This window comes from Delphinapterus leucas, chromosome 13 (assembly GCF_059928025.1).
Source record: "Delphinapterus leucas isolate spDelLeu-1000000601 "Yukka" chromosome 13, BTC_Dleu_Yukka2, whole genome shotgun sequence".
NCBI classification, from domain to species: Eukaryota; Metazoa; Chordata; class Mammalia; order Artiodactyla; family Monodontidae; genus Delphinapterus; species Delphinapterus leucas.
In genome coordinates this window covers 10,195,831-10,222,515 of record NC_143141.1, presented here as the reverse complement: position 1 = coordinate 10,222,515, position 26,685 = coordinate 10,195,831, and the positions used below count along the sequence as shown (strand labels likewise).

At 52.7% G+C, this 26,685-nt stretch overlaps 2 protein-coding genes and 1 pseudogene across 5 annotated transcripts in view; 1 reads left to right on the top strand and 2 right to left on the bottom strand.

Annotated features, from left to right (window-relative positions):
- STARD7 (StAR related lipid transfer domain containing 7) overlaps window positions 1-13,786 on the bottom strand; it is a 40,338-nt gene extending 26,552 nt beyond the window's left edge. The window contains exons 1-2 of one of the 2 annotated variants that reach the window (XM_089922754.1): window positions 13,110-13,786; window positions 11,024-11,149 (exon numbers count right to left, since the gene is read on the bottom strand). In XM_089922754.1, the coding sequence (XP_089778880.1) occupies window positions 11,024-11,049 (26 nt within the window). In that variant the 5' untranslated portion in view covers window positions 11,050-11,149; window positions 13,110-13,786. Of the gene's footprint in view, window positions 1-1,253; window positions 1,884-11,023; window positions 11,150-13,109 lie in introns of those variants that run through there. The other variant, XM_022598939.3, reaches the window with a different exon arrangement.
- On the top strand, window positions 1,788-10,697 carry LOC149747677 (uncharacterized; annotated as a pseudogene).
- Window positions 13,787-15,235: 1,449 nt separating the features above from the next.
- On the bottom strand, window positions 15,236-26,591 carry TMEM127 (transmembrane protein 127). 3 transcript variants are annotated; one of them, XM_089922756.1, is made up of 4 exons: window positions 26,446-26,589; window positions 25,705-26,079; window positions 17,337-17,501; window positions 15,236-16,319 (listed from the first exon to the last, which is right to left on the bottom strand). In XM_089922756.1, the coding sequence occupies exons 2-4, from the start codon at window positions 25,946-25,948 to the stop codon at window positions 16,012-16,014; spliced, it is 717 nt and encodes a 238-aa protein (XP_089778882.1). In that variant the 5' UTR covers window positions 25,949-26,079; window positions 26,446-26,589; the 3' UTR covers window positions 15,236-16,011. The 3 variants fall into 3 exon arrangements, with proteins under 3 accessions (XP_089778882.1, XP_022454649.1, XP_089778883.1); XM_022598941.3 differs by having other exon boundaries at window positions 25,705-26,022; XM_089922757.1 differs by lacking the exon at window positions 25,705-26,079 and having other exon boundaries at window positions 26,446-26,591.
- Between the last annotated feature and the right edge of the window lie 94 nt (window positions 26,592-26,685).

Below are 26,685 nucleotides of genomic sequence, written 5' to 3'. Positions count from 1 at the left end.
GTTTCCTTCCCATACATTCTTTTATTTCTCACACCTGAGAACACCATTAGAACAAATGGACAAGTAGCAAAAGAACACTAACAGAAACTAGGCAAACTACCTATCATGCTTTGATATCTTAACTTTTTTGTGAATAAGGTTGTTTGTGGTTATGATTTTAAATTGCATTTGTAAAATAGTCATCTTTCCTGCTAGGAAAAGTATTACCAGCTCTTCAGATACACTTGCATTTACCCACAACGCACAATGTTACACCAAGAGCTGTCTGGCATCTGGGTGCTACACCTCCATACAGGTTATAGTGGTAACTTTACTGAAAAACTTCCATTTTTAACCTAACCAGAAATGTGGAATAACCGAAGAAACAGCTAGAACAAATAGACTTGTGTGGAATTTATCTGGTGTAGGGGACTATCCTAGGTTCTTGCAATCAGTTTCAGAGTTTAGGAAGCAGAGTACGTGTGTGGAGAAAGAACACAATTTAAGAATATCTGTTAAAAAGAAAATACAGCGACAACGTAAAGCAAGACCTAAATCAAGGTTTCCCATGATACTATGTGACAACTGTAAGGGCTCAGTTTAGAACCACAGGTTAACAAATTCAGTCAATGGTACTGCACTTTTTTCACACAGAGGTTTTTGATGATGACAGCGTGATTTCAGAGCCTAATAAAACAGTACTTCCAGAGCTCTAGTGGAAGTAGCAAAAAGCTGACCTAATTCTTCCAGGTTAAAATGTCTGGGCTACTGGTTTGTCCCAGGAGGGCAAAATCGCTTCTAGCCTCCTAATTCTGCCATGAGTCACAATGACAAGAGCTCTCTTGGCATTTCTCACGAAATCCCATTTGGAATGAAGTGATTTTGTAAATTGCACAAGTATATCCTCAGGTCAAGTTTAAAACCTGTCTGGAACTTGGACCTTTCTGGATATGTTAAAGATTACGTGAACGATGGCCTACTTCAATACCCATTTTCCACAATGCTACTTCTTTAGTGGCATGCGCCCCAAAGTCTCCCTCCTCCACTAACCTACACTTGCATTTATTTCTAACTCGACAAATCAAGTTAACACACAGAGGCAATGAAGAAACGTGCTTTGCTATGACAGGATCAAGCTACTTGCATCGTCACTTCCAGTGCCACCGGGTCAACGGGAGACACCGCCAAGGCAGGCCCCAGGGTTCAACGTTCCCACCTCCCCACCCCACCGCCTCCACCCCAGGGAACAGGCGCGACCTCGCCGCCGAGCCCACCTCTGCAACTCCTCCTCCTGGATCCTCTCCTCGTCCCACGCGAACACGCCGGCGAGCGCCGCCATCAAGGCAGAGGCATGGCCTGGGCGTCCGCGAAGCCGGCGCCAGAGGCGACCAAGGAGGATGCGGCGCGAGCTCTCCGAGTAGAGGCGGCCGTAGAGCTGCGCGATCTGCTGCGCCCGCCGCACGCGCAGGCCCGTCACGAAGCGGCACTGATTGGCCAGCAGGGCGAGCAGGCCCCCGCCCCGCGCCCCCGCGCGCCCGGTCGCCGCCGCGCCCACCAGCAGCCAGGCAGCCAGGCCGACCGGCGGCCTCCGGGGAAACATGCTGCCCGCGCGCCCAGCCGGGCCCAGGTGCTCTCTGAAGCCCGCCGCGTGCCCGGACGCGAGCGAGGCCTCGCTCAAGGGGTGAAAGGAACGAGCCCGGGAGGGCGCAGGCGACCTCCTGCCGAGCCCCCCTAGTTGGCCGGCCCCGAAGTCGTCTGACGCTCTAACAGGTTCTTCATCTCTCGGCAGCAACCGCTGAGGAAGTCTCCTTTAGGGGAGAGAGTCGGCCATGGCACCGGCCGCGGGGGGCGAGCCCGCGACCGCTGCAGGAGGTGCTCCGCGGTTCCGGCCGGACAGCCCTGTCGGGCCCCTGCCTCCTCGGCGTCCTCAGGCCGGCGCCAGGGGCCTTGGTGCAGAGCGCGCGGGAAGCGGCGAGGCTGGCGGCGAAGTCCCCAGCGTTCGGCGTCCACCACATGCGCTGCCAGCTTGCAACCTATTCCGGTCTCTGCCGCCCGGCCCTGATTGGGCGCGGCCCGGACTCCCGGTGCTGATTGGCGGTGCCAAGTGCCCGTCACCGTCCCTTCGCGCGGCGCGTCGGGACCTGTAGCTAGCAAGGTAGGTGGCGCGGCGGCCAGAGCTAGTCAAGGGCGCCTGGGAGGTTGGTCGGCGGACCCAGCCGACGCCGCCATCTTCCGGCCCCCCGACCCTGCCCTGTGAGGGGGAACGGCCAGGTGCCTGTTAGACCTCTGCGCGGTGCTCGCTCAGCTGTTCGGAGAGGACTGCGACCGTCGTCTGGTTCACTGATTTGAGACTAGGGTGGGATGGGGTCTCGGCACTGCGTCTGCGGGACGCTGGGAGTATCCAGTTTGGGGAGTCGGAGGCGGGACAGTGTAGACGCCTTTGGTGAGTGGAGACCCTGCCGAGGCCTGGCGGCCAGCACCTTCCTCGGCTTCCCCGCTGGCTTTCCCGCAAGCGCCCGGCGCGCCGAGACCACCTCCGAGGCTCGGAGCCTGAGCACTCGGCCTGTCTCTGTGAAGCCTCGACGCGAGAGTGGGCCGGTGTGGGCATCCTTAGAGCCCAGGACACTTTCCAGAGAGCTACGTGGTCAGGTGACCCGTCGCAGTCTGGAAATGCGGTAGCCCTTTGGTTAAAGGGACAGCTGAATGGAGTTGCTTGGGGCAGATGCCCCTGGTCGTGTAGTAGCTGTCCTTCTCTCTTTGACCCAAAGGTGGCAGCTTGAGAAGATAAACAGGTTTCCTAAAACCTACTTTGCACCACCCATGAACAACCTAGCTAAATGATCTTGAACGGCATTAACTTACTATTCTGTGCCCAACCTCATTAAAATGAAATGCCTGGAGGTCCACTAGGAAGACCTTACGCGAAATTTGTTTCCTTACTTTTTTAAAACTTACATTAAGTGCCTTATTGACAGACAAACAAAATACTGTAAAAGGAAGTCTTCACGTGGGAGCCTGTGCTCATTCCACGGCAGTACATTTAGAAACTTTACTCTTAATGTACCTGTTTGAGCAATTTTATATGTTCTTAATAAAAGATGTTTCCAAAAAAAATGCTTTACTGGGAACTGAAATTTAGATCTCTCCAGACTTTCTGATTTTACTCTGGGATTGGTATTGATGTTTATTTTCCCTTGAAATAAGGAGAAATGTATATAACAGAAAATAGTATTTGATGCTTTTCTCAATGATGGTAGGATGGCCGGAACGGGGTGTGAGGGTGTATGGTAAGGCCACTCAAGATGGCTGTTCTCTTGCTCTCTGTACATCCCCTGCCCAACCAGTGCTTGCTTCACCTACACCCTACTGACTTGATTGACCTTCCTACTTACTTGCCCCAGGCCCCAAGTAATGATAGCTTTTCAAAAGGATGGTGAGGGGCGTGCCCCTCTGCTGGTTTCCCTGGTAACTAATGAGCCAACCTGATGTCATTTCCCTTATAACTGGAAATCTCCCCTTCCCCTTGGGAGCAAAGACTGCTACCATGTCCTGCCCATATGCGCCGCACATGGTGGGGTGTCGCTCCGGGACCTTGCTTCAGACGTGTAAGTTCCCCCCATCCATTAAACCACTGATGTGTCTTGCTGACTCCAGGCTCTTTCTTGGCTCTTGAAGCTTGGCAAGCACAGGCCTTGTAGGCCTGCGGGGTGCAGCCCAACACAGGGGAAAGGTTGAATTTTCCTACAGTCCTGCTTCCTTTGATTTAAAGGAGCTTAGCACTTCTGCTTGTCCCTTTTTTGTTTTCTGTTTTTGTTTTGTTCTGTTTACAAAAATGAATTCTCAGGTACTCCAGCTGAGCCCCTCTAATCCCCCCATTTTTCCGCATCTCCATTGCTTCTTTCCCCTCAGTACATAAACACAATCAAGTTCATCCTCAAAAAAGCTTTGAGAAAAAAAGAGGCCTTAACTCTTCCTCTTTCCAGTTACCACCCCCTTATCCTTCCTTTTACAGCTATAATTTTTTCAAAAGATGACATAAACATGCTTGCTGTCTCCATTTCTGTACCTACCTATAAATTCCGCTTTAGAATTTTCAAAATCTATTTCTTCTACACCATTCTCTCTACCACTTGGTTGTTCACACCCTAACAGTACACTCTAGCCTAACTTCTCTTCCAATCCATTATCAACAAACTTCGTTTTGTTTGTGTAACCCCAGAACAATGTTGAAAAACTTGATTCTCTTTGTATATTTTTGAGTTGATCCAAAATTCTTCATCATGGGCTTGTCTTATATAAGTTGGGTTCTGCCTATTAGACCCACCAAAACATAAAGTTGAGTAGGCCCAACAATAATCTATAGTAAGAAGTGGTACATCCAGAATTGGGATGAGCAGGGCCAGGGGCACAGTAAGCCACACAAGCAGATGGCCTAGACATCCATGTCACCCAGCATTTATGCACTGATGCCTCTCCCTCAGCTCACACCTGTGGCCACATAGGAGATTGGGTCCCTTTATGAGCAGCTGACAAAGGAGGAAAAAAAGCAAAGCTTGATTTGCTCATAGGTCAAAGTGGTGCGTGGGTGCAAGCTGAAAATGAACTGCGGCTGCACTAGAGCCCCACCCTAGGGTGATCTTGAAAGACAATGGCAAGGGACATTCTCCCAATGAATAAATCCTCTCACACTTTGTGTGAACAGAAATGTAGGCAAGGTTGGAGTATATATGGACTCAGGGCACTAGCAGATGGCTCGGCTGGTTGCTCAGGAGCCTGGGAGGAGAAAGAAGATGAAGGACACAGAGGTCTGGGATAGAGGGATGTGGATGGATTATGTGTTTGGGCAAAGGAGTGTGCAGATGCCCACCAGAGAGCACCTACCGTGAAAGAGGCACTAAACAACCGAGTAGGAAGAGTGACTCACCAGCTGATATCAGCCAGATGCTATGAGCCACCTCAGTGCTAGCGATGCATGGAGTAGCCACGGTGGCAGGGATGAGAACAACACATGGACCCAAGAGCATGGGCTCCCCTTCACAAAGGGGGATGTAGCTACTGCCACTGCTGAATGTCCAGTCTGCCAGCAATGAAACCAGTGCTGAGCCCCCAAAATGGCAGTATGCCTCATAGACAACAGCCGGCCACTCGACGACAAGTTGACTGCATTGGATACCTTCCATCCTGGAAACAGCAGCAACTTCTTTTGATTGGAGTTGCTGCGTTCCGGGTACGGTTTGCCTTTTTTGCCTGCCGGGCCTCAGCCAGCACCACTATCTTGAGTGTTTACTGAGTGTCTGACACATTGACACAGGGTCCCACATAACACCGAATCAGACCAAAGGGCCCATTGCACAGCAAAGGAGGTGTGACAGTGGCACATGACCATGGAATCCACTGGCCCTACCACATTCTGTACCATCCAAAAGACGCCAGCCTGAACAGAGAGAAGGAGTAGCCTGTGAAGGCACAGCTGAGGTGCCAGCACAGAGATGCTACCAACTAAGGATGGGCATCATCTCCAGAACACGGTTTATACTCTATCAACAATCAAGAGACTTCCCTGACAGTCCAGGGGTTAAGACTTCACCTTCCAATGCAGTGGGTGCGGGTTTGACCCCTGGTCGGGGAGCTGAGATCTCACATGCCTCATGGCCAAAAAAAAAAAAAAAGAAACCAAAACATAAAACAGAAGCAATATTGTAACAAATTCAATGAAGATTTTTTAAATGGTCCACATCAAAAAGTCTTTTAAAAAATCAGTATGGGGCTTCCCTGGTGGCGCAGTGGTTGAGAGTCCGCCTGCCGATGCAGGGGACATGGGTTCGTGCCCCGGTCCGGGAAGATCCCACATGCCGCAGAGCGACTGGGCCCGTGAGCCATGGCCGGAGCCTGTGCTCCACAACGGGAGAGGCCACAACAGTGAGAGGCCCGCGTACCGCAAAAAAAAAAAAAAATCAGTATGGTGCTATGTCCCAATAGGAGGAATAAATAGGTCCAGGAACCAAGGGGTGGAAGTAGGAGTGGCTCCATTTACCATTAATCCCAGTGATCCCATTGGGGTATTTATGTCACCACAACTCTGAGCTTTGAGGGTTTTGAGGAAATATCTCCATCCGGAGATGCAGCGTAAGTCCCATTGGACCCATTCGCAGTTGCCACCAGGCACTCTTGAGCCAAGGGACCAGGAGGCAAGCAGGAGTCACCATCCCGGCAGCAACAACTGACCCTGATCCTCAGGAAGAGCCAGGCTGCAGTTTCACAATGGGAGCAAAAAGGAAGATGTGTGGCAAGCAGACAATCCAGCTGGGTGTCTCTCTGTTACACCCTTGCTCACTTTTGATGGTAAATAGACGAGTGCAGCAGCCGTGACCTAAAAGGGGCGTGGTGACCAGGGACTCTGCAGAGGTGCTTCCTGCGGGTGAGAAGAATCGAAACCGATAGTAGAGGAGGGAGGTGATGAGTATCAGTTGGGGCCTCAAGACCAGCTGCAGTGGTGGAGGCTATGGTTCATCCCATTAACCATCAGTTTCCCCCCAGAAAAAGCAGAGTTGCTCCCAGAACTTACACAAAGAAGTGGATCTGAGTGGCATAAGGAGTAGCAGACACCAGGATATGCAACCCAGGTGGACCTTCATGACAGAAGGGCTTCTGCCCCTTGCTTCTGGAAGTATTGCTGGAAGACAGCCCTCAGTTATCAGCCCTCTTCAGGAATTGAGCTTCCTCACCCAAAGTCACAGCCTCCTCTCTGGGGACAGCATGCATCCAATGACCGGCTGAAGCTGCGGTGTAAAGGCCTGGTCCCCTCACCCCAACTCAGGACAAGTCAAAAGGCCGTCCCAGTTTCAGAACTCTCTGTGGGGTCAGCTGAGGCCTTTGTCAAGACTACTTGGCACCTCACCTTCTCCATCTGACCAAGCCTGCTTCCTTCCCTTCCTCCATAGGTGTGGAACCTGAGAGCACCCCCAATACCACATGCTCATCTGCATGGCCAAGTCTGCTGCCCAGGGAACCCAGCCTGAATCAGGCTGTGTCATCGAGCTCAATAGAGTATGCCTGCCCACAGAGCTGGTACTGGGAGTTAGGTCACGGGCCCGCTCTCTGCCTGGAAAGTGCTAGGGGCACTGCACACTCCCGCCTCCAGCTGTCCTTCTCTGGTGCCCTTGCCCTCGGTTCTGCCCTTCCTTAGGGCCTGCAGGTTCCAGGTCCTGAACTGGACATCATCTCTCCCAGTTTCGGGATCTGGCAGAGAGATACGAAGCACCTCTTTATTGGTTCAGCGATGGCATGTATAGAAACCATTTCTCAGGCATTACACCTGAGGACAGGCATTCCCCAGAGGGTTCAATGGACCCATTGTAAGTGAATTAGGGTCAGCTTTGATGCCTATGCCTCAGTCCCTTTTTCCCAAAAACTTGGAAAGTAATTTGCTTGAGTCTGACACGACCCCTGGGCGTCAGGACAAAAGATAGCAGTAATTGCCTTGTCGTCCCTTCACAAGCGTGTGTGAACCCAAAGCTCTATCCATCTATTATTCAGAATGGCAAGTGTTTACCATAGTCATCCACTTATCCACGAGTATGTGAAACCTCTTCATAGCAGGCAATTCCCTCCTACTTCCTAACCTAAAAACAATGCATGGAAGTATCTGCTTTTGTCCTCACGGATGGGGCTGTATGTGTTACTGCAAGACCTAAGACACCTCAGATCAGCTCTTCCCAGAACTAGATCAAAATCCCGGGTGAGAATCGTGTTCAGGCAGCCTCCACCAACCCCGCTTCTGGAGCAAGGCTTCCCTGCCTCATGTAGGCAAGAATTGCACCTGTTTTCCCAACTGGACAGTGGAGGGCCTGGAGCCCACGGGGTGAAGTGGTCCATGACTCCTATTGCTTCCGTCCTTCCCTGCAGTCAGTGCTTTTCTGACTCGGCTCAGGTTACTCTCATCTTCAGCCTGGCCCAGTTCACAGTGGGAAGAAGCCCAGCAGCAGGGGCTGTGCACCTGGCAATGGACCACTCACTGCAGTGTAGGACTGGGATAGGATCTTTGGGTACAGAGACGCACAACCATGTACAAGCAAGTCAAGACCCAAGTACCAGGGTCTAGAGGTGCTGCACTAGAGCAGCCCAGCCAGGAGGCAAGCAGGAGGGCAGTCATTAGGGCCATGAGACAAAGGGGCAACTAGAAACTGCACCTAAGAGTGTTGGCCTGAAGCCTCTCCAGTCCCTTCTGCTTGGGACCCAGGTAGACCCATCTTAAATGCCACCTTCCATAAGGCCATTTGCACCTTTGGAAACCTTACCCGTTTCCTTCCACGTGCAAGGAATTCCACTAGGTGTAATACTCCTGTCCTCTCTATACCCCTCTTTATTTACTTTGTCTCAAGGAAAGTAAAAGGTGACCATTCTGGTGGCGGTGTGCGGGGACTGGTCACGCATAGGCCAACGCCACCCCTCCACTCCTCAGTCCTCTTGGGACTGAGCTGCCTGCAGGGTACAGAATCCCACTGTTCTTGCCGAGGTGGGCTCTACCTCCACAGGGGTCAAGGGTCAAGGGAGGCCTTCTCTGGTCTCGTGTTGCCACGACTGGGTGGGTTAATTGGCGTCCCTATGGAATTTGTATTAGCAGCCCACTTAGCGAACAGACCTAAAACTATGTCCACCAACCCAGTCTCTCTACCAATAATCAAGGGGATGTTTTGGCCTCTATGGCAACTCCTTTATTTCTCAGACCCTTAAAGAGACCTTAGAACAGCTTTCCTGACCCCTTCAATCTTGCCCTTCTCTGAATTCCCATTGCACTTCTTGGCGTATCTCTAGAGTGACCTTCCATTATTTGGGTAACTATCTTATTTCCTTCCCTTCCCAGCTGAGAAGATCGAAGAGAAGACACTGGAGATCAGCTGAGACAGAGAAGAAAGAAGGGAGTAACTTGAGGAGACAGACCTGGAAACAAACAATGAGGAGGCCATGTCATGAGTGTGCTAATGGGGGTGTTAGACAAGGCTCTGTCAGGGGCGCCAGCAAGGGGAGCCCCGACCCTGAGGGGGAGGGGAAAGCTTAGCATGTGGGGCTTCACAAGCCCAGCATCCTCTCCGTTTCTGAGAAACACTGTCTCAGCTGCTCAGCCTCCGTTTTCCCTTCTTTTAGTGAAAGTACTTTGATTTCCTTTTCATGGAACCACACCTCCCATGCCCACTCCCTCCTCTCATCCGAGTGATTCTATTCCCAGCATGGGGGTGGTTGACAATGACCCTAGACCAAGCCGGTCAGGGCATCCGGTCCCCCTAACCGCAGGGACTCGTTCAGGAACAAGGTCAGTCCCAAGTTGGTCAAATCAGAGTGAACCCTGGGACATTTGTAAACTGCAGGGAAAGAGAGCTTGCTCTGTTTTCAGTTGAAATTAGTGCTCTGAGGAAAGCCTGAAGCCAAGTAGCCCCTGTATCACCATTAGGGAAAAGCCTGGCTGGGAAACGGAGCCAGCTTCCAGGAGTGGAGCTGAAAGAGTGAAGTGGTCAGGGGGCACCTGTGGAGCTCCTGAATTCACTGCATTACTTGACTTTTCTGGTCCTAAGCCAGTAAATTCCTTTCTTGCATGACCAATTTGTGTTTTTAGTCATTTTTCAACTTAGGTAAGATCAGAAAAGAGGTTTCAACATAAAGAAGGAAAACAAGTGTTGGCGAGAATATGGAGAAATTGGAAACCTCGTACATTGCTGATAGGAACATAAAATTAGAGTCACCATGACCCAGCAATTCCTCTCTTAGACATATACCCAGGAGGACTGAAAACATATGTTCACACAAAGACAGAAATGTTCATGGCTGGGACTTCGCTGGCAGTCCAGTGGTTAAGACTCCGCGCTTCCACTGCTGGGGCACGGGTTCAATCCCTGGTTGGGAACTAAGATCCCGCATGCCATGTGGTGCAGCCAAAAGAAAAAAGAAATGTTCATGGCAGCATTTTTCACAATAGCCAAAGAGCAGAAACAACATACGTGTCCATCACGATAAACAAGATGTGGTATATACCTATTGGGGAATTTTAGCCATAAAAATCAATGGAGGACTGATACATATTACAACATGGATGAGCCTTGAAAACATCTTGCTAAGTGATAGAAGCCAGGTACAAAATGCCACATAGTCCATTTAAAGGAAATGCCCAGAATAGGCAAATGAATTGAGACAGAAGGTAGATTAGTGGCTGTAAGGGGCTGGGGCAGGGACAGGAATGGGGAGTGACTGCTGAGGGGCACAGGTTTCTCTGGGGGGTGAGAAAAATGTTCTGGAATTAGTGGTGATGGCTGCCCAACCTTGTGAATATATTAAAATCCACTGTATTATACTTCACAAGGGTGCGTTTCATGGTAGGTGAATTATATCTTAATAAAAATAAATGTGACAAAATGTTAACAGTTGGTAAATCTAGCTGAAAGGTATATGGGAATTCATTGTCCCATTCTTGCAACTTTTTAGCAAGTACAAATTTTTTTCAAAACAAAGTTATTTTTTAAATGCTTAAAATAGGGGCTTCCCTGGTGGTTCAGTGGTTAAGAATCCGCCTTCCAACACAGGGCGTGCGGGTTCGCTCCCTGGTCGGGGGAACTAAGATCCCACATGCCGCAGGGCAACTAAGCCCGCGCGCCGCAACTAGAGAGCCCATGCACCTCAACTACTGAGCCCGTGTGCCGCAATGAAAGATCCTGCGTGGCGCAACTAAGTCCCGATGCAGCCAAATAAATAAATATATATATTTTTTAAATGCTTAAAATAAATTCAAAGTCATTCCTTCTTGATCCCTCAGAGTGGATCTGGAGGGTGGGATCCCCCTCTCAGGTAGTTGGAGATTAGAGATGGCAGGAACTTTAAAGTCATCCAGGTCAGCCCCTCATTTACAGATGAGGAAACTGAGTCCCAGAGAGCAGGGCCTTTTAAAGGTCACACCTTGTTGGTAACTATCTCCTCACACGTTTCAGATTGCTATTCCATCCTTTTCTCTAGAGCTGTTTACTTTTCTCCCCATCTTTCATCCACATAGAATGCTTACCTGGACTCTCTCCAAATTCTCAACATCTTTCTGAAGTACGTAGGTCCGTGGTTGGGGGAGACGTATGTTAGCTACTGAACATGTGGTGAAGAAGGCATCACTCCAAGATCAGAAGAAAGTTCAGTTCTGAGGAATTAATGCAAAAACGTACCCTGATGCTGGCACGTGGCATCAGCCCCGCTGCCTTCTGCTCATGCGCTGGGGCCTGCTCCCTCCCCATCCCACTGGGCTGACTTCCAGATGGAGATGGCGGGGTGGGGGGGTGGGACTGGGTTTAGGTGGGTGGTTCCCCCAAACAGCCAGGATGCCTGCAGGCAGTGTCTTCAGGGGTGCCAAGCACCACTCAAGAGAAGCACTGAGCTCAAAGCAGAAAAGAACAAAGACGAGAAAGTCAGAAGCTGGGTGGGCCCGGGAATGGAGCTGGAAGAAAGGGGCAAGTGTAAGAGAGAAGGAAAAGACACAATTCCTGAGGATAGGGCCAGGGTAATCAAGGCCCAGTTTGCCTGTTAGAAGGTGGGCAAGCCTGATATCAAGGCCCAGACCTGTTCCAAGAAAGATAGGACACACAGAGCTTCTGTAAGAGAGCAGAGCTGGTTGGTGGCCATATGTCCTACTGTCACAGTGAGGAAGGCTGAGGGGGAGATTACAGGCATCCCATCTCCATCTCGTAGGCTCATGCCAGCAAGGATCTCTGACTGGTGTAGGCCTCGCCCTCGTGCTCACACATCCCAACCAACACTGGTGGCGCCATCTCTGAATCCAAGACCCCATATGTAACCATCCATGTCCCCGGTGATAGGATGAAGCTCCAAGTCCTTGGCCACAGTTTAGGGAAAGGGACGTGATCTTAGCTGGGCAAAAGAGACCCATCCTGGTCCTTAAACAAGAGGTTAGTGTCAGCCTGGGGCTGCCGAGGGCCATCTTCACCACCTTTGGAGAGAGACTGCCTGACCAAGGAGCAGAGCCGAGAGACGGAGAGAAATCACGCCTTCACGTCATTGAGTCCCAAGATCTAGCCAAGTCACCTTTTCAGTTATGGGAACCAGTAAATTCCATTTAATTAAGATGGCTCTGTGTTAAGAGTTCCGTATCTTGCAATTGTGTTCTGACAATAACTTTGACATTCCAGACCCACAGAGCCTGGGTCCACCCACCTAATCACCCCGCTCCAGTGGGTGTCATCACTGCTCAAAACACCAGCTCGGTGTTCCCTAAAGCCCGTCCCTTTCCACTGACAACATTGTTCTCTCAGGAAAGCCATTCTTCAAGGCCCATATTAAGTGTCTCCATCTCCATGAAGCCTTCCTGTCTCAAGGCTGAGCCTACAGTCTCAAGGGGCTGCCTTCCTGACAGCTGGATCGGAAGGTCCTTTGTGGGGACAGAGCTTTGTGACCCATTAATTTAGTGGCTGAGAGCGTGGACAGCTGTGGGCGAGATGTCAGCTGAAAAGATTCTCTAGTGATCTTGAGAAAACTGCTCTCCCCCAAGACACAACCACCTCTTCCTCTGTTCCCCAAGGTTCTCCCCCTGCTGCCCTTCACATCCCGAGTCTTCTCATGCGTGCGGCCCACTAGGCCTGCGGCTCTGGCTCCGCCTCGCATCGCATGATGGGTCAGCAGGAACTGGGGCTCCTGGGTTCCCTACTCGGTCACCTGGCTGAGACTCCAGGCGCTGGGGGCCAACTGGGCCTGCTCTTCAGGGCCCGGGCCTCCACCCTACTTCCCACCCGTCCCCCACTCCGCACACCCTCAGACTCTTCCACTGGACACCAGGCTGACCCTCCTTCACAGTCACCAGTCATTCAAATAAACCCTCCTTTCTCTTCTCAAAATCCCTCCAGGGCTTTCCACTGCTTTTAGTTCCTCAAACGGGGCCCCCTTGCCTTTCTCGCCTCTTCTCTCACCACGTCCTGGCCGCCAGGTGTGCTTCTGTCCTTGCTTTCCAGCAGGAATTCCCCCCACCCCACTTCCAAACACCTTCTTACACTAAGATGCCTCGTCCAGGAAGCCTCTCGCAATCCCTGAGGTAGGAACCAGCCTCCCCGCTGGGCACAGCACTTTTCCCAGCTGTCCAGTAGACCACTTACTTCGCTCTACCTTTCCGTGGTCGAGCCCATCTCCCGGGCTAAGAATATGAAATCTTTGGAGACAGGGCCCCTGAAGGTCATCACATTTCTCTCACGGTGCCTAAACGGTGCTTTGTACACAAGGCGCCTTTCGTAAATGTCTGAAATGAAATGAAATGAGAGAGCGAACCCATTCCCAGCTCCCGAGAAAGACACGTATTCTTCCTGGGAATAAAAACAGAAACCCAAGTGGGCTGCTCCTCCAAGGGAGCCCTGAGCTCTTTCACTGTGATGCACACTGGGGCCCAGCGTGTCGGCTGAAGGTGTGAATGGACGAAGGGAACGTGGGTAACCGCTGGAGGCGTTGACGTTACACTCCTGGAGCCGTTTGCACTCACACACCTCTCCCTGCAAGTCAGTGGTCATTTCCCGTGGCTTCAAAAGGAAGTGCAGCTTCTTCTGCAAGTCCTGGCCCTGCAGAAGTCTATTTCTCTCTGCACAAGGGCTGGAGTTCAGAAGCCACGCTCTCTCCTGCAGCTCACAGGATGCAGAGGGAAGAGCTCAGGGTCTGAAATCAAGGACTTGGGCGGAGGCACCTATGGCTCCCAGCCTGGGGACCTCGGTGCGGATGTTGTCGGGATTAGGAGGGTCATTTAGGTGCAGATGCCTTGCATGCAGCAGGCACACTCAAGTCCCTTCTAACTTTTTAAAAATTACGTTCACACTTCCTCAATTTCTCCTGCCTCTCTAAGAGGAAGGGAACGAACCAACTCAGGGAAGCTGCGACAGAAAAAGGACAGGGAGCCATTGGCATTTACATTCTTATTTGTGGTTTCGGGTTTTTTTCTTTTGTTTTGCTTTTAATTTTTTTTTCTAGAAAATAAAAGGAACACAACCAAGGGAGTTTATATGACAAACTATCAGTGTCAGGAGGGCAGGGGAAAAGAGAAAGAAAGCCCAGAGGCGTGGGTAGCTAATAAAAAGTGGGTTCCGAACCACGCGGAACGGTCCACAGGGTCATGTCTGGGTCCTCATGAGACGACCGGTCACTTTGGCATGCGTGTTCGTTGCCCGGTCTCCTGGTCCGCCTGCTCAGAACCCCAGGGTCAGAGAGAGCTGGCTGCACCCTGGAAATCTGCCAAACTCAGACTCTACAGCAAGTCAAGACTTAATTTAGCTCCTCGGCTTTGTGCTCAGGTATCACACGGCAGTCTTTCTTGCCTAAGAGAAGAGTCTAGAAGAGTGTGAGAGTCACCATGGGACACACTTTGGCATCGCAGTGAACCCCACGTGGCCGCTCACTCAGGCGCAGACATGGCCTTCACCACCGAAACAGGAGTCTGTCCAGACATCCTCAGGCAGTCTGGCCAAAGAAGGACAAGGGACATGACAGTCCCCGTCTAGCCACAGGTCAACAATGGTGTCCGTTCTCCAGTCTTACTCTGTCTATCGCCTGTGAAGGACACGGGGATCCATCTGCTTTTCGGCTTAACACTGGACACCGATTCCAAAGAAGCTTGGCCATTTGGATCCACACCGTAGGTCTCTCCGGTTTCTCCCACTTTATGCCCCATATCTCAGGGCAGAAAATTCAGCCGATCCAGAGCCATGTGTGGCCAACAGAACGGCCAGAGCGATGGCCGGGCAAGAAAGAGCCAGCAGCACACTGTGAGACCAGAGTACATTCAAGAAGGGGAGAGGGGCACGCAGCGAGCTGCTGCCCCAGCTCACAGTCTAGGGGACACACTGAGCCTGAAGGGCACAGCCAGGGCCGCTCGCCTGACAGGGGGTTCTGACACATCATGCAGCAGGGCCCCCCTGGTCGCAGTTCCTACGTGGAGAGCGGCGGGCTCCCTGCCCTGCTGCGGCCCCTGTTCCTGCACGGAGGCCAGGTTATGTCTCAGTGCCGCGGTCCTGAGGAGCACCACGCTGGCCAGCCAGCCAGGCCGATGTGGCTCTGGGTTCCACAGGAAGGCCGCAGGGAGCCGTGGTCACTGGGAGGAGGGGGCAAGGGAGGAGGGCTGCATTCTGCCAGGAGGGATTCGGGGAGGAACTACCAGGGGCTGGAGGGGTCTGCGGGCCCCAAACATGGCAGGGCCAGAAGGGACGGGATAAATAGCTGAAGGACGACGATGACAGTCTTGTCGCTAGTTTAAAAAGAGAGTATTGGTGTTGTTGCTCAGTTTTGTTTTTCCCTTTTAAAACCACTCACATTTTAAAAGGTGACAGGGCTGGGGAGATTTGGCCCCCTTCACACTGATCCTTTCCGGGGGGGCCTCAGGCTCACGCCAGGGCGCCGGCCACCAGGCAGGGACGGGTCAGGGAGAGCACGTGCTCTGCTTCCCAGCAGCCACCCCTTCTCCCTGCAGAACCAGAACACACGTGACAGGCAGTCCAAAGACTAAAGTGCAGAGAATTCCACAGAGCGGGCAGCCCGGTACTGGGCACTCCCAGAAGGGGCAGGGGCAGGGCTCAGCCCAGAGCTACGCTGTGGGGCACATGTGGACAGCTATGAGGCGAGCCCACAGGGCACGGTCCCCTTTCCCTTGGGCCCCGTGGACGCCTCTTCTAGCGGGGACCGTCCACTGTCAACAGCTCCCCAAGGAAAGTCTCAGTCTCAGAGATAGGGCCCACGAAGGGGGAAAACGTGTACGACCATCCCTGGTTGGTAATGACGAGTGACTGTGGAACGAGAGGGGGGTGGAAAGAAGGGAAACAGTGCCATTATCTAAAACCAGTGAACCCCAGGTTTTGAGAGCGGGGATCCATGAACAAACGCTAAAGGCAGAGTCTCTCCCGGGGAAGGTTGGTGAAGACGGTCAGGATCCTCCCGGTGAGGCCCGCTGGGGAAAGGAGCACCTCTGGGTGTGGAGGGCGCTGCAGAGCGGGGAGGGCTGCCAAGGAGGAGGGCCCACGGCTGGCACTAGGGCGTGTAGGCCGGGGGCGGCTGGAACTGGTTGATGACCTCGTACTCTGCCGGGTAGGGCTCGTTCTCCTCCATCTCCGAGAGCAGCTCCAGCGCCTGCTCCTCTTCCTCCGTGGGGTAGTGGCGCAGGAGGTTGGCTGCTGTGGCCAGGATTGAGGCCCCGCCCGCGCCTGCCACCAGGTAGAAGCTAACAGCAAAGGTGACATAAACCTGGGAGCCATGGTACTTCTTATGTTGCTGCTGCTGGGCCAGGATGAGTTCGGAAGCCCAGTAAGAAAAACCGATGACGGTGGCACACTGCAGGACTGGGGGACAGAGGGACAGCAGAGAAAGGGGGTTAGCAGGCACCCCGTAGCCGGGATGCTTGAGGAATCAACTGCAGTCTCTCTACCCAAACCCCATTTTCAGAGAACCTGCCTGGCCCCAGACACTGCAAGGGGGAGCTCTTGTTGCCGAGGCGGGAGACAGAGGCCTGACCCCACCCAGGCCAACTAGATTCTCTCTGTCTTAAGAATTTGGAATTGGGGACTTCCCTGGTGGTCCAGAGGTTAAGACTCTGCACTCCCAATGCAGGGGGCCCGGGTTTGATCCCTGGTCAGGGAACTAGATCCCGTGTGCCACAACTAAAGATCCCGCATGCCGCAACTAAAGATCCCACATGCCAGAACTAAAGATCCCGCACGTGGCAATGAAGATCCCACGTGCCACAACTAGGACCCGGTGCAGCCAAATAAATAAATATTAAAAAAAAAAAAAAAAGAATTTGGAATTGGGATGCTAGGGCCGCTAGAAGTCATTGGGTGCTTCGAGAGGAATAGACAAGGTCGTGCAGTTTGGAAGCCGGAGTCGCTGATACCCTAGGTCAAATCAACACAGCAGCCCCATCACGAGGGAGGAGAGAAGCCTTGTATGAGCAGAGAAGCCTGGCCTGCAGGGAAGCGGGAAGGGCGGGGAGAGAGAACCTGAGACCATGTACTCCAGGGAGACACAGTGAGACGTTGTAGTTCCTCCCTTGCTCCTTCCAGGCCCCATGAGCCTGGCTGAGCTTCAAATCCTGTTCTTAGAGAGCCATGATGTAAATCCTAACAATATTCTCTCCCTACAGCTCAGCCGAGTGGGTTTGTGGTCCTGGCAGGCATACATGCAAATGACGGAAGCAAGCTGCTCTCACACGCCAGTGCTCTGTGAAAGGCTAGAGCTGAAATGAGCATCGGGAACAGTGTCTGCTCATGACACCCCTTCGCCCCCACCTGCAACTCCAGACAGGATGCCGCCCCTACCCTGTGGCAGTTCCTCCCCGGCTGGGAGTAGCCCGAGCTTACCTGTGAGGATGTGGGCGAAGGCATAGCGACGGGTGATCTTCAGGGCTGGATGCTTGGGCCCGAAGACATCCAGAAGGAAGGCGGAGAGACTACACAGGATGCCCAGGAAGCAGAAGGCGGCGATGACCCGCAGGAGCAGGACTGTCTGGGGATTCATGCAGAAATCTGTAGGGGGAGGAGCAGATCCTCAGGCTCCCAGGCAGCACCCTGGGGCAGGAAGCCCCCCCTCCACCACAGGCCGGCGAGCCAGGGGAGGACTGGAGGGGGGCGTGGTCTCAGCTCCCGCTCCCAGTGGGGCTGCAGAGGGGGTGGAGGAGCCTCCCTATTCGAAGACAGGACCGCTGGGTCACTGCTCCCATGTGCCTCGAGTCCCTCCTCCCTTTCCAACAAGACTAGTCCAAGTGCAGGGCTCCACTTCAGTGTGCGGTTGACCCTTGAACAGCATGGGTTTGAACGGTGAGGGCCCACTTATGTGTGGACTTCTTTTTCAATAGTAAACACTACGGTACTACACGATCGGGGTTGGTTAAATCTGCAATGTGGAACCACGGATCCGGAGGGCCAAATATAAATTACACAAATTATACACAGATTTTCAACTGCTGGGAGGGTCAGCATCCCTAACCCCATTGTCGTTCAAGGGTTAACTGTACTTGCCACGCTCTCCTAACCATTTTTAAGGATCCTGACAATTAATCAGACATGTTAACCCATTCTGCTAAAGCATGCTTTGGGCTGGCAGGAAAAGCCAAAGGGACGAAGGCCAGAGGCCCATTCAAGTCCATGCTCTATCCAGTCACTCATTCACAACCCTTTTGTTCAAAAAGAAGCTGAAGCAGTTTAGAGAACCTTGTAATGACAAGAGAGGACTAAACAGATGGGGAAAGCTGGTAGACTGGACCTCCACATTTATTTTTGCTCCCCGAACCCTACTAAAACAAAAGAAAAAAAAATTAAGACATAAACCCACACAAAGAGAAGAAGGGCCAAACAAAATTCTGGAAACTGGGAAGTAACGGGACTCAGAACTAGAACTGACTTGAGAGAATAGATAAACTGAAGTATAAGCCGGAAATGGGAAAAGGTAAGAAGCAGCTAGGTTTACACCACAAAAGCCGGAAAGGCTCAGAAACTGACAGCCCCAAATACCTTCTAAAATGAGGGCAAAGCCATTGGGGGGTGCTCGCTCTACCAAAAGGAGGGAATTAACCAAGAAAAAGGAAGATACTAAAACAGGAGACCCAACATTCAAAGAGTAAAGAGCCCCCAGGGTCATAGTGAAAGATACCAGGAGGACAGCTACACACTGGACCCCATCAAGCAACCTACATTTCCCTCTAGGACTTTAATGCCATTCTTTCCTTTTTTCTTTTTCTTTTTTTATTCCATCTAGACCACACTGTCAGCTCCCTTTGATATCTACGCAAACTGCCACAGTTCTAGAAACACACAGACAGAATAAAGGCTGGTCCAAAAAGATACCATTTTAAGCTTTGATAAAAAGTAGGAAATGGGCCTTAACTTCCTCTATGCAGCCACCGGCAAGTTCTTCTTTTATTCAGGCCATGGGTCACCAAGTGATTTGGGAAAATTTGAAAAGGGCTGGCAAGACTTACACTGTAGGCTCCTGTCCCGAGTTTTTTTTTTTTTTTTTGGAGGTGGGGAACCACAAGCTTTATTGGCTGAAAGTTCTCCTCAGGAGCCTGGCCTGCTGGGCTTTCCTGAGTTTTGATCTCAGGCTGAGAGGCTGTTGGACGGTGGTTATCACTCTCTCGTGCACAGGAGAATCCCCAGGGTGCTGGTTGACAGCATGTTCCCAAGCTCCAGAGATTCTGAGCTCTTGGTCTGCAGCGGGGCCTAGGAATCTGGATTTTTACCAGCAGCGCAGGGGGCCTAAGCCTTACACCCCAAGAAACACTGATCCTGGACCTAGAGGGAGGTGAACTGATGAAGAAGAGTCCGAAAACCTGGGGAGGGCACCTGAGATCAACAAAGCAGCCTCAAACCAACCGACGTTGATCGGCATCGTGGGGTCCTGGACAGAGGGCGCAGCCTCCCACGCGGAAAAACCAGACCAGATATGCAGAGGCCCTGGGCCTTTGTGACAGCGTGCACTCCCTACCTCCTCAGGCTCAGAATTCACCAGGCAGATGTTGCCTGGGCCCACACATGATTCATACGCCTTGATCTGGCTTCAGAGCTACCTGTCACTCTCTTGTCAGCTAACCATCTGTTTTGGAGCCCAGTCATCCAGCCTGAGTGATCGCCTGCTGCTAGCAGGCTTGCCTGTGCGTTAGCTCTGCCAGCAACCAGGTCCAGCCTCCATTTAATCCGGCCCTGCGGGCCTGAAGGGGTCTAGAAACCCACAGGGCCTCTCTGAAACTAAAGCTCCTGGAGACGGGGGCTGTTTCCTGGCTGCATTCTGAATATTGCTGAAAGCTCTCTGAGGCAGTTCTTCTGGGGTCCACGTGGCACGTGGCAGGGATGGGGCAGGACGAAAGTGTTCTTCTAGTGCTTCCAAGAATAACCTGCGAGTGGCAGGGTATAGGGGCTTACGTCACACTCCGCCCTGCAGCAGGCCGTGTTCCGATTCCTCCAGCATTACTCAACGTGACCAGGACCTCTGAGTGATGCTTTAATTGTAGTACTTAAAGTCAACTCAGTGTTGTTTATTTTTAATTAATTAATTTATTCATTTATTTAATTTTTGGCTGCATTGGGTCTTCGCTGCTGCATGCGGGTTTTCTCTAGTTGCTGAGAGCGGGGGCTACTCTTTGTTGCGGTGCTTGGGCTTCTCATTGCGGTGGCTTCTCCTGTTGCGGAGCACAGGCTCTAGGTGCGTGGGCCTCAGTAGTTGTGGCACGCGGGCTCAGTATTTGTGGCTTGCGGGCTCTAGAGCACAGGCTCAGTAGTTGTGGCACGCGGGCATTAGTTGCTCCATGGCATGTGGGATCTTCCCGGGCCAGGGCTCGAACCCGTGCCCCCTGCGTTGGCAGGCGGATTCTTAACCACTGCACCACCAGGGAAGCCCTCAACTCCGTTTTAATTTAGCAACTAGTTTTAACTGAAAAATGTAACACACAGGGCTTCAAAGGTACTATCTTTGGCTGCATAAGTGAGTATAGGATGTTCATTTGATTATCATCCTTTAAAACGTACATCCGCTGGATACACTTCTACGTGTCCTATGTTTCAGAATACACTTATCTTAGTAATAAGGAGGACTTGCACAGATGTCCAGCTGCCCCTCCCAAGAGACAAACATTGCTGGCAGTTTTTTGTGTGCCCCTCCAGGTATTCCTGCCTGTGCACGCAGATGGGGCAAACGTCATCTTAGTTAAGCCTCACTCCACTCTGGGGGATTCATCACATGGTTCAGATGAGGAATTGGAGGCTCCAGGAGGTTAAGTGACTTCCTGCAGGTCACACGGCACAGAGCTAGACTCCAAATCCGGGTCAGGCTCCCTTGCATCGTGATGCTCCCAATCACCAAGCACCAGAGTTAGCCGTTTTAATTTTTCCTCGCTGGAGCTAATCAATCAAATCCTAAAGAGCTGTATTTGAATGAAAGGTCAAAAGTGGCTACGAATGCTGGCAGAGCCATCGCCAGTGCCAGCGGCTGCTAAGCTCACTAAGGGAACAGCTGGAAGCATGAAATCTCTTCTAGGCAGAAAAGGTTTGGGTCGTTAAGCAAACCTTAAAAGGTTTGAAAGGAGCTCATACTGGGAATTACTGGGCAAAACCTGCTGGGTGTGGTCTAAGCTTCTGCAGTCCTCAGAGTCTGGCTCTGAAAAGCAGAAGTCACTGGACTTGGCACCCAGTCCTAGCCCTCCCACAGATTATATGTCACCTTGAGCAAGTCACTGAATGCCCCTGGCCTCTGCGCTCACCCTGTCGAAGGGAAGCTATAACACCTGCCCCGCCTGCACAGGGGTGCATGGGGAGGGTCAAAGCACAAAGTGCTGGGGATGAGCCGCCCCACTCCCTCTGCGCTGGGCGGCCACAGCAGTGTCTCTTCTCTGGCGTGCCTTTCCTCCTTACACCGAGACTGCCCCGTCCACACACGTCAGCCAGTGTGGGCCAAAGGAGGAGCCCACTAATGCCAGACTGAGGACCTGTGCCACCAGGGTGATGATGCAGTACAGAGAAGGGGCTTTGGACCCACAATTCAAACAGGTTTTGTTTCTACGTGACGCCTTCTGCCTTTCTCTACTCCAAAGCTCTGAGCAAACCTTCAGGCTCAGCGGGGAAGCCAAGTGGGGACTTTCCTTGGAGTGATGCTAAGAGATACCCAGGAGCCTGCCCTACATCCCACAGCGGTCTCAGAGCACACAGGGAAGACAGGCAGCGTTATCCCTGACACGCTTAGAACCCAGCTCAGACTCTCCTGGGGTCGGGACCTCAGTGTCCCTTTCTTTCCTCCCTGTCACACGTCAGTATGGCAGGGAGGGCGATGAATATCTGCCCCATTGAGGGGGCTGCCAAGAGAAGCAAAATCCTCAGAGGTTAAGTGTGTGTTACTTTATTTGTGGAGAGAAATGGCACCTGGGGCAGGGTCCTAATTTTAAACTCAAACCAGTGGTGCAGGGAACTCCCTGGTGGTCCAGTGGTTAGGACTCTGTGCTGCACTGCTGGGGGCCCAGGTTTGATCCCTGGTCGGGGAACCAGGATCCCACAAGCCGTGTGGCACAGTCAAACAAATAAACAAACAAACAAAAATTGTTTAAAAAAAATAAAACAGTGGTGCATCCACTACACTCCAGTAAGACAGAATGCATCCTACCCTCCAGTTGTGCTGTGTGGCCTGTTTATTTTGGTAACTATTGCTTGACTGTTCCCTCCAGTCACTGGGGAAGAGGGCAGCTGCTGTGTAACAGGATCCCAAGGAACTGACTTTGCCCAAGGTCATTGGTAAGTCACTGGGCTGGATTTGTTCTGAAGGCCCTGGCTCTTCCTGTCTACCTGCCCATGGCTCTCACCCCTCCTGACCCAAAGAGGCTGCAGGCAGGACGCTTAAAGTGGCTTCTGGCCAGTTCCCTTCTGTCCCGTCTCCTATTTCCCCCCTCACTGGAGTCCCTGAGTCAGAGGCACGTCCCCGGGGGCCCCAGTCCTTCCAGCACCCACCTGCGCAGCCACTCCCCAGTGTGACTTTTTTTTCCAACCAAGGCTTCTGACACAAGACTCCAAGAGGGCCCTCCAGTGCCTGGCTGGGTCATCCCACAGATACCAATGGTCCTAGCCCAGCTGCCTCTGAGGATAGGCCCCACGGGATCGGGAAACGCCAGCTGCATCAGTCACCACCCCTCAGACACTCCGGCCCTTCCTGCAAGGCCCTTGATCTTCCTGTGGCTTGCCGTCAACCATGATTCCCCTGACTTCACATCCTAAACTCCCTCATTCTCCAGAGATGCTTCCTGAGGCTGTGGTCCCTGCTGCCCTTTGCTGGGCATGCTTGAGAGGCAGAGAGGGACTGGGGCTCAGAAGGAGTGATTCTCTGGGCTCCCCTGCTGGGGGCCACTATCGGTCTGGGCACATCTCTGCCCGCACCCCGGGCCCAGACTGAAGAAGAGCTTTGTGAGGACCAGGGGAGTGGCAGAATTCTGGTGGATCTTTTAAGCCAACGGCATTTGTTAAAGCCTTCAAGGGCTCTGGGAATGACAGCGGGACAATGAGTGGCTTTGCCTCAGCTCACCAACATAAGGCGATGAGGAATAAAAAGGTGCAGCTTTGCCTAGGCTTGTGATGAAAACTCAACTAGAATGGGAAAATAAGAGGCCTGGGACAGCTCTGATGGAAGGAGAAAGAAGCTCAGTGTGCGCTAAGGTACAGTGGTGAGAGTGGAGTCCACACCACTCAGATCAGCTGTGTGTCCCTGAGCAAGTGACCTGACCTCCCTGAGCCTGAGACGTGTGTGTGTGTGTGTGTGTGTGTGTGTGTGTGTGTTGGGGCGGGGGGTGGGGTGATGACAGTCCCTACCAAATAAAGATGTTGTTTAGGAGACACCACAGCCAGGCGTGAAGTGGGTTTAGCACAATGCCTGGCACTCAGGCAGGGGGCCAAGAAATGGGAAGACACCGTCCCAAAGCCTGCTGGCCCTGGCCGCTCCCTGTCGCCTGCAGAGACCTGGCAGAGTCTGTTCTCCCTCTGGAAGCATCTACAGGCACCGGATCTGTACCCCATAGCTCTGCTCCCTCCTGAGATGGGGAATATCCCAGGCTTCCATGTTAGGATATCTGCCAGGCCCTGAGGCTCAGCACAATCCCACAGAATAGCGTACATCTGAAGGCCCACTGGGCACCGAAAAACCAACTGGTACAAAGAAGAAGAAGAAGAGAAACGGGGACCTTTGGATTCCTCGCCTTCTTCTGTGGTAGCTCATGAGGTAGCACTGTCAACTCCTTTATTAATGGACACCAAGTGTTCCCAGCTTGTAATGGCCAAGAAGATGGCCAAGGAAAACCAGGCCGAAACTATTCATGGGTTAAGATCCCTAAACACACGAACAGGCATAATGTAAAGGTGAAGGCGACGTGCTTTATAAAAGACAAAACCTGGCTTGGATAATTTCTCAGAAAAGGTAAATATATGTGTAAACAAAGGAGAACTGCACCAAGAATTTATTCTTATTTTTGACATGGCTTTGACAAGGATGCACGCCAGAGTGGACTGAACGATCGTGAGATCATTCCTTATGATGGCTGAAGTAAAGCAAAGGTTAAAAAACATAAACGAGACAGCGTCACTTTAAACTGGAGTCAACGGTGAGGTACACTCAGCTATGCCACTCCCAGCTGTGTGGCCCTGGAGAGATCACTTCACCTCTCTGAGACACCAGTTTCCTGGACCTTTGGAATGAGGACATGGGATCAGATGACCCCTCACCTCATGGCATGAATTTTAAGAGCCTCCCTAGGAATGATCTGAAATGGAGAAGCATCGTGAACTCTCTCCCAGTTTGGAAATGACACCAAGCCCTTGAAACACTGACCATCAGGGGATCGATCAACTGCCAAGGCCTGGGTGAAGCGGTGGAAAGGTGGCAGCTGTTCCTCAAAAAAAGGCAAGTGCAGGGGAACGCGCTAAGGGAAAAACCATTCAACTCAAGCTTGATGGGCCTTCTGTCATCAGCTACACGCCACAGAAAAAGCTGCATGTCACACGGCCTCCATCGTGTGGATAACTTTGCTCGTAATGAGCCAACGCAGAGAAAGCTATCATCAAGGTGAAATCTAGAAACAAACCAGAAGCCCCCAACCTGTTCTCTACAAAATCATCCTAAAGCTTCAAAGACTCAAGAGAAATGCAAAACAGCAAAAGAACTCACAGAGAAAGACAAGATTAGGCCACAAGGATACGGCTTTTCAGCCGCAACCTGCATAAGTGGTATATATGATCCAAGTTCTCCAAAGGAAAACTTGACCTTTTCACCAAATCCCAGGGCCTGAATCTGTAAAAAGGCAACGTGAAGATATCTAACAGGATGGGCTTCTGATACATGGGGCAGTAAACATCTGGAATGAATTACAGCCAGGGAGTGGCACAGGGAGAAAGCATTCAAGAATGGTTCAAAAGGCCTTGCGGGTAATGAACTCCGCTGTTACTAAGGGCTGTTTGGAACCCACTGACCATTTTCCCTGTAAAAGCCAGGCAGTGCCATCCTGACCCCCACACCACACAGCCTTTACCTTCATTACCACAGACAGGGTGGGCAGGATGAGCTACAGGCCTCCCCTGGGTCCAGTAAAGACCATGGTCCCTTTCCCCTTTCCTCTGCCTCCCTGGCTGAGAAGCAGGATGACGAACAAAGCAAACTTACCTCATTCGGGCACACTTGTGAGGGTTCCAAGAGCCAAATTCCTATTGTTTTACTGAGGGTGGCAATGGAACTGACTTCTGGTTATTGAAAATACCATAGACTCCCTTTGTCTCTAACAACAATCAAATTACTGTACAACTCAAAAACATCTTTTAAACTCTAGCCATATTTAAAAGTTCCTTTTTCTCCATCAATCAGGCTGTCCCAAAGAAACCTTCCTGTATCCCAGAGGCTCCTCAGAAGGAGACAGCTAATTGTGATGCCTAGCACCCTTATCTTCTCTCCATATACGGCGCCCTTCGCCCGGCAGAAGCCTAAAATTGCAGTCCAGATTAGCATGGCGTTGAGGAGTGGGTGCTTGGCTGAATAACATCAGAATTAATGAGGGGCTGGACCCCAAACAGAGCCACCTGGTGGACATGAACACCAGGCAGGAATGGGGCTGTTTCCTTCAACCAAGTGCCTGCCCCAGGCTATCTCAGTTCCAGCCGGCACCCTACCGAGGAGGCCCTGTCGTCCAGAAAGAAGAGGGTCGGCGCGCAGCGCCCTCACCTTTCAGCAGGTCCGGGTGCACGGAGCCCAGCACGTCGGAGACCCCCAGCTCCTGGCGGGAACAGGTGCCACCGTGGATGTGCAGCCAGGCAGGCTCGGCGAGGGCAGTGCACAGCGCGGTGATGGACAGGGCACCCGGCAGGGCCGAGGCCAGGCTACGCTCCGGCTGCTTGGGCAGAGCGCTGCCTCCCGGGTTCCTCCGCCGGCGCCCGCCAGGCAGCCCTGCGCCTCCGGGGGCGTACATGCCCGGGGCCGCCCGCCGTCGCTCCGCGGTCGCTGCTGGTCGCCGCCGACCTCCGCCGAGCGCACAGAGCCTGCCTGTCCGGGGGGAGGAGAGCAACGCGCTGGGTTCGCAGAGGTGAGGCTGGCTCAAGGCTGTCAGGGCCGACACCGGAGGATGGGGGTGGGACCGAGGGCAGAGGCAGAGACAGGAGAGCTGCAGAGGTTCGGGGGGCGGGGACAGGGTCCCTGGAGTGGGGCTGCGGAGGTGCAGGATGATGACCCGGAGAGGGCTGGGGGCCCGCTGCATCTTGGCAGAGCAGAGTGGGGAGAGGGGCTGGGGCGGAGTTATCTGTTAGTGGTGGAAGAGAGAGCCGGCCTAGGAGTCTTGGCCAGAGGGTGCCGAGGGGCGGAGGACCAGGCTGGGCCGCAGGGATCGGGGACCCAGGATCTGGGAACAGCGATCTGGGGTGCGACCTGTGTCCAGAGAGGACCCACCCCTCACCGACTCCTGATCCTCACCGGTCAGCAGGCCTCAGTGCCGGGATGGCGTCGCTCCGTCCCGTCACGGGCTCCTCAGCTGCCACGGTCCGAGCGATCCCAGGCCACAAACCCGCAACGCCCGAACCAAACCGGGCCCGATCCACTTCCGGCTTCCTCCACCTCTGCCCCCGCCTCCTCCGGCTCCCCGCCCAGTCCCCCGCGCGCGACACAGCCCGGGCGCGCCGCCGGCTGCCTGCGCAAGGCCTCACGGGACTTGTA